Consider the following 11,298-nt stretch of genomic DNA (forward strand, 5'->3'; position numbering starts at 1 on the left):
AATATAATTTCTGGATGGTTATTATATAACCATATAACAATTACAGCATGGAAACAGGCCTTCTCAGTCCTTCTAGTCCATGCTGAAAGCTTACTCTCATCTAGTCCCACCAACCTGCACTCAGCCCATAACCCTCCATTCCTTTCCTGTCGATATACCTATACATTTTTTTTAAATATCGAACCCGCTTCTACCACTTCTACTAGAAGCTCCTCCACACAACTACCACTCTCTGAGTAAAGAAGTTCCCACTCGTGTTACCCCTAAACTTTTTCCCCCTAACTCTCAACTCAAGTCCTTGTGTTTCAATCTCCCCTACTCTCAATGGAAAAAGCCTATCCACATCAAATCCATCTATCCCCATCTAAATTTTAAATACCTCTATTGAGTCCCCCCTCAACCTTCTATACTCCAAAGAATAAAGACCTAACTTGTTCAACCTTTTTCTGTAACTTAGGTGTTGAAACCCAGGTAACATTCTAGTAAATCCTTTCCGTATTCTCTCAATTATATTGAATTTTTTCCTATAATGCGATGAACAGAACTGCACACAATACTCCATATTTGGCCTGAACAATGCCTTGTATAATTTTAACATTACATCCCAACTCCTATACTCACTGCTCTGATTTGTAAAGGCCAGCATACCAAAAGCTTTCTTCACCACCCTATCCACATGAGATTCCACCTTCAGGGAACAATGCACCATTATTCCTTGATCACTCTGTTCTGTTGCATTCCTCAGTGCCCTACCATTTACCATATATGTCCTATTTTGATTAGACCTACCAAAATGTAGCGCCTCACTCTTAACAACATTAACCTCCATCTGCCATCTTTTTGTCCACTCTTCTAACTGGCTTAAATCTCTCTACAAGCTTTGAAAACCTACTTCATTATCCACAACGCCACCCATCTTTGTATCATCTGCTTACTTACTAATCCAATTTACCGCCCCATCATCCAGATCATTAATGTATATGACAAACAACACTGGACCCAGTACAGATCACTGAGGCACAACACTAGTCACCGGCCTCTAACCTGACAAACAGTTATCCACCACTACTCTCTGGCATCTCCCATCCAGCCACTGTTGAATCCATTTTACTACTTCAATATTAATACCTAATGATTGAACCTTCCTAACTTCCTTCCGTGTGGAATCTTGTCAAAGGACTTACTGAAGTCCCTATAGACAACATCCACTGCTTTACCCTCGTCAACTTTCCTAGTAACCACTTCAAAAAGTTCAATGCGGCTTGTCAAACATGATCTTTCATGCACAAATCCATGTTGACTGTTCTTAATCAGACCCTGTCTAATCAGATAATTATATATCATATCTAAGAGTATTTTCCATTAATTTACCCACCACTGACATCAAACTTACAGGCCCATCATTGCTAGGTTTACTCTTAGAACCCTTTTTAAACAATGGAACAACATGAGCAATTCGCCAATCTTCCGGCACCATCTCCGGTTCTAATGACATTTGAAATATTTCCGTTAGAGCTCCTGCTATTTCTACACTAACTTCCCTCAAGGTTCTAGGGAATATCCTATCAGGAACCAGAGACTTGTCCACTTTTATATTCCTTAAAAGCTCCTGTACCTCCTCTTCTTTAATTATCAGAGTTTCCATAACTACCGTACTTGTTTCTCTTACCTTTCACAATTCAATAACCTTCTCCTTAGTGAATACCAATGAAAATCATTTTTCAAAATCTCCCCCATAGCTGTCAACGCTGATTCTCTAAGGGACCAATTCTATCCCTCACTATCGTTTTGCTATTAATATAACTGTAGAAACCCTCTGGATTCATTTTCACCTTACTTGCCAAAGCAGCCTCAGATCCTCTTTTAGCTTTTCTAATTTCTTTCTTAAGATTCTTTTTACATTCTTTATATTCCTCGAGCACCTCATTTGCTCCATGCTGCCTATATTATAGATCTCTCTCTTTTTCCGAACCATGTTTACAATATCTCTTGAAAACCATGGCTCTCTCGAACTTCTAACCTTTCAACCTAATAGGAGCATAAAGATTCTGTACCCTCAAAATTTCACCTTTAAATGAACTCCATTTCTTTGTTATATCCTTCCCATAAACTAATTGTCCCAATCCACTCCTAAATCTTTTCGCATCTCATCAAAGTTAGCCTTTCTCCAATCAAAAATCTCAACCCTAGGTCCAGTCCTGTCCTTCTCCATAATTATATTGAAACTAATGGTATTGTGATCACTGGACCCGAAGTGCTCCCCAACACATACCTCCGTCACCTGAGCTATCTCATTCCCAGCAGGAGATCCAACACTGCCACTTCTCTAGTTGGTACCTCCATGTATTGCTGCAAAAACCTATCCTGCACACATTTTACAAACTCGAAACCATCCATCCCTTTTACAGTATGGGCTTCCCTGTCGATGTGTGGAAAATTAAAATCAGCCACAATCACAACCTTGTGGTTACTACAAATATCTGCTATCTCCTTACAAATTTGCTCCTCCAATTCTCGCTCCCCATTATGTGGTCTATAATACACCCCTATAAGTGTTACTACACCTTTCCCATTCCTCAATTCCATCCATGTAGTCTCCCGAGACGAGCCCTCTAATCTGTCCTGTCAAAATACCACTGTAATATTTTCTCGGACAAGCAATGCAATGCCTCACCCTCTTGGCCCTCCGATTCTTTCACACCTTAAGCAACGAAATCTAGGGATATTTAGTTGCCAATCACACCTGTCTTGCAACCATGTTTCACTAATAGCTACAACATCATATTTCCATGTCTCAATCCATGCTCTAACCTCATCCACCTATCTGACAATGCTCGTAGCATTAAAATAAATGCATTTAAGAAACTCTCCACCTCTTCCTCTCTGCTTATCCCTAACGGTGCACGCAACTTTATTATCTTTTTGTTTTCCTTCTCCGCTACATCTTCGGTCTGAACCCTCCTACATCAGGGAGGAAGTTCAAATCACCTCTGTGTTAAAAGTCTAACCATCACGGTGACTGAAGGCAGCTGCAGGTTCATGAGGGACTGTTACTGTCAAATTCTGCAGTTCTTGCGGCTGCTCATCGCACCCAGGACGGAACCCTGGTCACTGAGCATTGGAGGAGTCTGTTCTGCTGATGTTAGTCTTAAACTAGACTGGTGTTTAATATTGTGGATCTGTGAAAGTTAAAACAGTTTTGTTTAAAATCCCGTGATTCAGGTACTTACTGTCTCTACCACACTCACAATGTCAACTAGAAAGGCCACTCGGCCCATCTGGTTCCTGCCCATGTTTCTGTTCCATATCCGTATATCAAAATCTACCCCTGCCGTTCCCCTCTCACTCTCCCTGAGGTGACAGGTTGCAACTAGTCACCACTCCGTGGAATAGAAGATTTCCCTTGAATTTCATAGAATCACAGAAATCTATTTTCCTAAGCTCCATGTACCTATCCAAGAGTCTCTTAAAAGACCCTATTGTATCCGGCTCTACCACCGTCGCTGGCAGTGCATTCCACACACACACCACTCTTTGCTTAAAAAACATTGCTCTGATATCTCCTCTGCACCTACTTCCAAGCAGCTTAAACCTATTCTCCCTCGTGTTAGCCGTTTCAGCCCTGGGAAAAAGCCTCTGGCTATCCACACGACCAATGCCTCTCGTCATCTTATACACCTGCATGAAATTCCTGCATGATTGTCTCCGGGCTGAATAAGACGATGAGCTCACTGTGGTTGTGACGTTCTCGCCCGTCGCCCATCTCACCACCTCCCCACTCCCCCTCTCCTCTCCCTCTCCCCCTCCCCGTTCCCCCTCCCCTCCCTCTCCCCCTCCCCCGTTCCCCCTCCCCTCCCTCTCTCCCTCTCCCTCCCCCCTCCCCTCCCTCTCTCCCTCTCCCGCCCCCTCACTCTTTGTGTTTTACGTCAAAGACCTCAATCAGGCACTAAAAACGCACTCGCAGTAAAGGAACCTGCAGTCTCGTAACACAATACACCTCTAAAGTCTGACAGCTGTCTAGCGAGTGAATCTTCGATGGTGCAGAGTCAGAAACCAAAGAGTTGCCAGATTGAGTCAGGCTTTGGGGCTGCAAAGAGAGTTGGGGTCCAGAGTTTACGAGGAGGAGGAATCAGACCAGCTGGATGTGGTTAAAAGTGAAAGATTAGAAGCATTTGGAAACTGGTTGATCGAAAAGAAAAGGTGGTTAATTTCTGCAAAATACTGCTGGAAATCAACAGACAGCAATTGTGAAGAGGAATAAAAAGACAACGTTTACACCGAGCCCTTTCAGCATGCCTAGCCTGTGTAATCCGCTGCTTAGTTGCTCCTTGAACTGCAGAGTTCCTCCAGCATTTTGTGTGTGTGTGTGCGTCTCTGTATTCCAAGCAACTGCAGAATCTCCTATGTTTTATAACTGCATTTTACTTTGGCATTCGATAGGCGTTGATATTGAGTATATTGCTTATGGGAGCCGCTTTCTGCGGTAAAACAGCTGCAGATTTTTCGATACACACGAAAAAAATAAGGTATGGACCTTGAACCGTTAACTGCACAAATCTTTAATGGCACCGTGATTACCCATAGGGCCATGCGTTAAAAATTTCGCCGTCGTTGAGGCACCGATGAAATGCGCAGGCGTCAGGCTGAGGACGACACCGAGTATCACGCATGCGCGCAGTACACTGAAGGCCTTGAAAATGTCGGATGGAGGTAAGAGTGATTCTCCGTGTTTTTCTCTGAAACACCGACTTCAGAACGATTCCTGTGAAATCCGGACATCACAGTCCGCAATCCAGGGACAGTCCTGCTCTCTTCCCTCTCTCTCAGCCTCACGATCCGTACACGGGCCCCGGGGAGCTCCCAGCTGATGAGGGAATGGGAACCGATGGATCTCTCAGACAGAGCTGAGCTCCAGCTATCTAAATGCAAGGATGAGGAACTCGGAGAAAGGGAACAAAATCTTTTACATCACCAGTTGAGAAATTCGCCTTTGTTCTACCTCCGATCACTGACAGGAGAAAACCTGCAGATGCTGGAAATCCAACCAACACACACAAAATGCCGGAGGAACTCAGCATTAGTACTCTTTTCCATAGATGCTGCTCGGCCTGCTGAGTTCCTCCAGCATTTTGTTTGTGTTGCTTGTTCCACCTCCTCTTGTTCTGGACTTTTCTACCCGTGACGACATGTTTTGTCCCATTCTCTCTGGAAGATAATAATATCAAAAACCTTTGCCCTGGGCAACAAGTAGCTTTCACATCAAATGTGCCAGACTCCAGTGAGACAGACTTCTGCCCATCCCTTCATATTCATTGGGATTGACATCACTGAGGTCACCACCGTCAGTCATTGGGGGAGACTTCAGGGGAAATATTTATGTACAATACAGAAACTGGTGATACCTGTGTGTATTGTGGTGATGCGAAAGTTGTTGGAGAGTTTACAAGAGGGAAGAATTGGAGTGATATTTGGAAATCTGACTTTTTAAAGTGTAATTTAGCAAGCAAACCACTTGTGGACAATGTGCAAAAGCTCTGGTGAGAAAATCCTTCATTACCCGTTACAGGCCTGTGACATGGTGCGAGAGGGCAGATGAACTGGATCGAGCCCAGAGAAGATCACAGTTCTTACAGACAGTGATTTGCTGGCTGATAAAATGAATACCTCTCTATATAAAATTCGCAGTGCACATGGCGTCACTGGGTAAAATATTGCACAGTACAAGATTTCTGTGCACACTGGTGGTTACAAATTAGAGGGGACATTGGTGGGGAGAACTCCAGTGTCCCTGACACCCTCACCTACAAGATGTGCACCCAGCTGCACTTTGAGGAGTTGGAGCTGAAAATGGATGAATTGTGGATCATCCAGCAGTTGGAGGTGGTGATAGGTGTGACATGAAGAGAGGTGAGTTACACCTAAGGTGCAGGACACAGGAAACTGGTTGAGAGACATGAAGGGGAATGAAGTTAAATAGCCATCGCAGAGTACTCTTGTTGCCATCTCACACAACAGCCAGGTGGGCCGCTTTAGAAACTGTTGGGGATGGAGGGATTACCTGGCAGAGGAAAGTCAAACGGGTGGTAGGGGATTCGTTAGTTAGGGGAACAGAACAGAGGGGATAAAAGGTCAGTTTTGATGGTGTCAAAAGGACCTGACAAGTGTGGTTTGGGATAGGCCGTTTTCTGGCAAAGGATTACTTGGTAAGTGGGAGGCCTTCAGAAGAGACATTTTTGGGAGTGTAGAGTTCGTATGCTGAAAGGTAACTGGTGCAGGGAGCCTTGGTTTTCAAGAGATATTGAGGCCCCCGATATTTTGTTCCTCTAAATGCCTCAGACTGTTGGGTGCTACCAAGACTCATTAATGACAACAGTATCATAATTCCACCCCCAAGCTCATCGGACTTATTTTTAGTCGTCTTCTGTTGGTTTCTAAAAGCTTCCAATAGTCTTTGCTCTTTTGTTTGCCCTCTCTTTGGCTTTTATGTTGGCTTTGGCTTCTCATTTCAGCCACAGTTGTGTCTTCCTGCCTTTACAATGCTTCCACTTCTTTGGGATGTATCGATCACTCAGCTCCTGAATTGCTCCCAGAAACTCCAGCCATTGTTGCTCCGTTGTCACTCCTATCTTTCCCTTCCAAGCAAGTTTAGCCAGCTTCTCTGTCACAGAAACATGGAGAAGTTCAGTACGGAAACAGGCTATTTGCCCAATCCATTCAATGCCAAACAAACATTTAAATTGTCTAATGCAACTAACTGCACCGGAACCATCGCCCACCATACCCCTACCATCCAGGCTCCCATCCAAACTTCTTTTAAATGGTGAAACTGAACTCATATTCACCACTTGTGCTGGCATCTCACTGCAAGCTCTCACGACCATTTCAGTAAAGAGCTTTTCCAAATGTTCCCATTAAATTTTCACTTCCCCACTTGCCCATGACCTATGGTTGTCATCGCACTCATCCTTAGTGGAAAAAGCTGCGTACCTGTACCCTATCTATACTGTCATAACGTTGTCTATTCCCAACAAATCCTCAAAGAAATGTATAATATCTTTGTTTATGTTTAGAGCCTTTTTCAGATGTATAGGATGATGAGGGACACTGATCGTGTGGATAGGCAGAGGCTTTTACCCCAGGGCTCAAATGGCTAGTGTGAGGGGGTATAGTTTTAAGGTGCTTGAAAGTTGATATGGAGGGGATGTCAGGGGTAACTTTATTTACACAGAGAGTTGTGGGTGCATGGAACGGATTGCAGGCTACTTGTGTGAGATTGTTTCAGTTACTGTGGGGCCAGGAACCCATGCAGCTCAGTGGGAACACAGAATAATAACAAGGGAGAGAGTCAAACTGAGCCAGGTCACAGATTGGAGATGGCAGAAATGCCCCATTCTTATAGAGACAGGAAGATCATCAGAGAGTTTGATGGTCTTCCAGATACCAGCACTCTGCCCAGTCAGGTGGTGATTTCTCTCTCCAACTTGGGTTAAAATTCACTGTAACAGTGTGATGCCAGCTCCCACCTTGACACTCAAGTAATCTCATCTGAAATGTTGTCCTATATCCACTGATGGATTTTGTAAATCTTTTTACAGGTTAAAAATTGCAAGGAATTTGAGTATGGGAATCTCGAACACAACACAGCAGTTTTGCTGTCTCTGTCCAGATATTTAAGAAGTGGAGCTGGGGTTTCAGTCAATCATCCTTCCTGCTTAGACTGTCAGGAGGGATTCACTCGATCATCTGACCAACTGGCATGCCCGTTAGTTTACATGGAGGGGAGCCCATTCATCTTCTCAGACAGTGGGAATGAATTCACTCGGTCTTCTCAACTGAAGGTACATTAGCAAGTTCACACTGGGCAAGGCCATTCACCTGTTCTGTGTGTGAGAAGGGATTCAGTTGGTCTTCCCACCTGTGGACACACCAGTCAGTTCACACCGGGCAGAGGCTGGTCAACTGCTGAATTTGTGGGGAAGGATTCACTCGGTCATCTGACCTAATGGCTCACCAGCGAGTTCACACTCGGGAGCGGCTGTTCACCTGCTCGGACTGTGGGAAACGATTCACTCAGTCATCTCAGTTACTGAGACACCAGTCAGTTCACACTGGGGACAGGCCATTCACCTGCTCAGACTGTGGGAAAGGATTCATTTCATCATATCAGTTACTGAGACACCAGTCAGTTCACACCGGAGTGTGGCTGTTCACCTGCTCAGACTGTGGGAAGCGATTCACTGAATTATCTCCACTGAAGATACATCAGCGAGTTCACACCGGAGAGAGGCCATTCAACTGCTCAGACTGTGGGAAGGGATTCGCTCAGTCATCTCAACTGAAGGTACACCAAAGAATTCACACTGGGGAGAAGCTGTTCACCTGCTCAGACTGTGGCAAGGCATTCACTTCATCAGCTCACTTACTGAGACACCAGTCAGTTCACACTGGGGAGAGGCCATTCACCTGCTCAGACTGTGGGAAGGGATTCACTTCGTCATCCCATCTGAAGATACATCAGCAAGTTCACACTGGTGAGAGGTCGTTCACCTGCTCAGACTGTGGGAAAGGATTCACTCAGTCATCCATCCTAAAGGCACACCAGCGCCTTCACACTGGGTAGAGACCGATCTGCTCAGACTTTGGGAAAAGATTCTCTCAGCCAAATCAACCAGTGTGCATCACTGAGTTCACACTGGGGAGAGGCCATTCACCGGCTGTGAATGTAGGGAGCGATTCACTCAGTCATCTAATCTTATGTAGCTCTCAGTTCTGCTGGCAGCTTAACAGAGGGGGTTATAGCCTGCCCACCCCAGTCTGGCCAAACTGAAGAATCTCGTTTGGGTGGATACTGAGTGATGTGTCCCCTTTCTGTGAACTGTCTCTTTAAAATGCAAAGAGAACCGAGACTGACTTTGGACACGCTGTTGGATTTCTGCAGAAGTGCTGGGTTGCTATGGTGACCAGCTAATGTTTATGTTCTGTGTGGTTAAGCAAGGTCAGAATGATCCTTTACCGACACAGAACAAGCAAGCGACTTTTTACAGAGAGAGCGGGCGGAGCTATGTGATGGACAGCTGGTGTTCAGCACAACAGTATTTAAACACACGTAACTGCTTTACTCGCAGGACACGCGGACGCACGAAGGCTAGTGGTGAAAGTTTCTGCTAGTTGGACTTTCTTGTACCCACAAGGGTGGGATCTGAGGATCGATAAAGAAGAATCGATCTGTGGCTGTTAGTGCATGTAAGAGCGACCCTGTGGGATCTACCGGTGAGTCTAACCCTTGCCTGGGTTGGTAGACTTTCTCTTGAAGAAGGTGCTCTTGAGTTGGTCACGTCTGGCTAACTTGGAAGATTTAATGGGCATTGGAAAAGGTCGACAACACCTGTTTACTTGGATTACATCTCCCTCACCCTCGCCCTCTCCTTCCCTCCCTCCCTCCCCCTCCAATCTTATGAACTAAATTGAATCTACCACATCATCGTAAGACTGGCGGTGCAGACTCGAGGGGCCGAATGGTCTACTTCTGCACCTATTTCCTATTGTCTATTGACTATATCGTTTACCACCTAGGTTTTGGATTTTATATACAGGTGGCTCCCGTTTTTTGGACGTTCGCTTTACAACAGCTCACTGTTATGAAAGACCTACGTTAGTACTTATTTTTTCTAACCAAAGAGGATTTTCACTTTTACGATAAAGATGATGCCTGCTTTATATGGGAGTTTACCCCGAGAAAGACTACCGTGACCGTGAAGCCTTGTGCGGCAGTTGAGTACGCATGCGTGCACGTGCCGATTTTTTTTCTCTCCAAATCAATTTCAGTTCACTATCTTCTGGATTTTCAGTGAAACTACACCGTACATACAATATTTCTACTTTATATAGTGTGTATGCTTATCATATCATTCCTACTTTTACTATAGGTTAGTGTTATTTTAGGTTTTATGTGCTATTTGGTATGATTTGGTGGGTTATTCTTTGGGCCTGGGAACATCCACAATCTTTTCCCATTTAAATTAATGGTGATTGCTTCTTCGCTTCATGACATTTCGGCTTACAAATGGTTTCATAGGAACGCTCTAGCTTTAGATACGGGGGAAACCTGTATTTACACCTATGTATGCATAACATTGCGAACCCTTGGATTATCTGGTTTAAGTTCACTATTATTAGTAGTTACTACTAAAATAGTGTTTGTTCACTGCAAAACCCTACTCCCAAGTGTGTTCAATTGTTGCTGGTAGTTTTATAGGTTTGTGCCTGTGTGACACCTGAAGTAACAAATTGTACATGATATGTGATTACACTATTAAGATTTATAATTCTTACTTTGAATAAAGGGTCAGTAAAGAAAACAAAAAAAAAATGAAAAAGGGCCCACTCTCTCCATTCACGTCTTCTCATCTCTCCCCAGCAAAAGACCATGAAAATCTCTCTTCCAGACTCACAAGAAAGAACATTTCTGTCATTGGATAGCTCTGCACTCCAACCCCTGTTATCTCCAGTCGTAACCTAAACATTGCTGCTGCAGAGAAACCATTACCTCAGCAGTGAAACATTACAGAGAGGCCATTACATCAGCAATGAATCCTTACAGTGTGTTACACTTGTGACACACTACCGGGTTCAAACTGGGGAGAAAGTTTCAATGAGCTGCATGCTGGATATTAGTCCATCACCGTTGCTGAATGCAATTTTGGGAGTGACTGTCGGTGCTGAACTCTGCAATTATTGCTGCTGCTCACCACACCCAGTTCTGCACGCTGGTCACTGGGCATGGGAGGAGTTTCTTCTGCTGCACATTCACCTTTAATGGAACTGCAGTTTAATATTCTGGATCTGAGACAAATAAACCAGTTCTATTTTAAACTCTGTCTTCCACCTACTAAATCTGCCTCAGCTATTCAATCGTTTCTCTCTAATTATGATATCTCTGATATATGGTGTTTCCTTCATCCTACTGAGAGAGATTATTCTTTTTTTTCACATGTTCACCATACCTTTACTAGAATTGACTACTTCTTACTAGACAATCAACTCATTCCATTTGTCTATTCTTGTGATTATCAGAGTATACTGATTTCTGACCATGCCCCAATTACTCTGTCCTTAAATTTTCCTGGCCTTCCTCAGAGGAATAAACACTGGCAGTTTGATTAGACTTTACTATCGGATGATGATTTTCTAAAATTTATCAGGGATCAGATAACCTTTTATTTTAACATCAATACATCACCTGAAGTGTCATCCCAGATTGTCTGGGATGCCATGAAAGCATATCTGAGGGGTCAAATA

General features: G+C 44.1%; 1 protein-coding gene across 1 annotated transcript; it reads left to right on the forward strand.

The window, feature by feature from the left end:
- Positions 1–4,595: 4,595 nt before the first annotated feature.
- Positions 4,596–9,445, forward strand: LOC132387574 (zinc finger protein 623-like). Its single transcript, XM_059959956.1, has 2 exons — positions 4,596–4,710; positions 7,596–9,445. The coding sequence occupies exon 2, from the start codon at positions 8,003–8,005 to the stop codon at positions 8,618–8,620; it is 618 nt and encodes a 205-aa protein (XP_059815939.1). The 5' UTR covers positions 4,596–4,710; positions 7,596–8,002; the 3' UTR covers positions 8,621–9,445.
- Positions 9,446–11,298: the final 1,853 nt, after the last annotated feature.

Source organism: Hypanus sabinus, unplaced genomic scaffold, assembly GCF_030144855.1.
Source record: "Hypanus sabinus isolate sHypSab1 unplaced genomic scaffold, sHypSab1.hap1 scaffold_1994, whole genome shotgun sequence".
Lineage (NCBI taxonomy): Eukaryota > Metazoa > Chordata > Chondrichthyes > Myliobatiformes > Dasyatidae > Hypanus > Hypanus sabinus.

Excerpts from the sequence above, each read along its gene's own strand:
- LOC132387574 (XM_059959956.1), top strand. The coding sequence starts at position 8,003 with ATGGCTCACCAGCGAGTTCACACTCGGGAGCGGCTGTTCACCTGCTCG.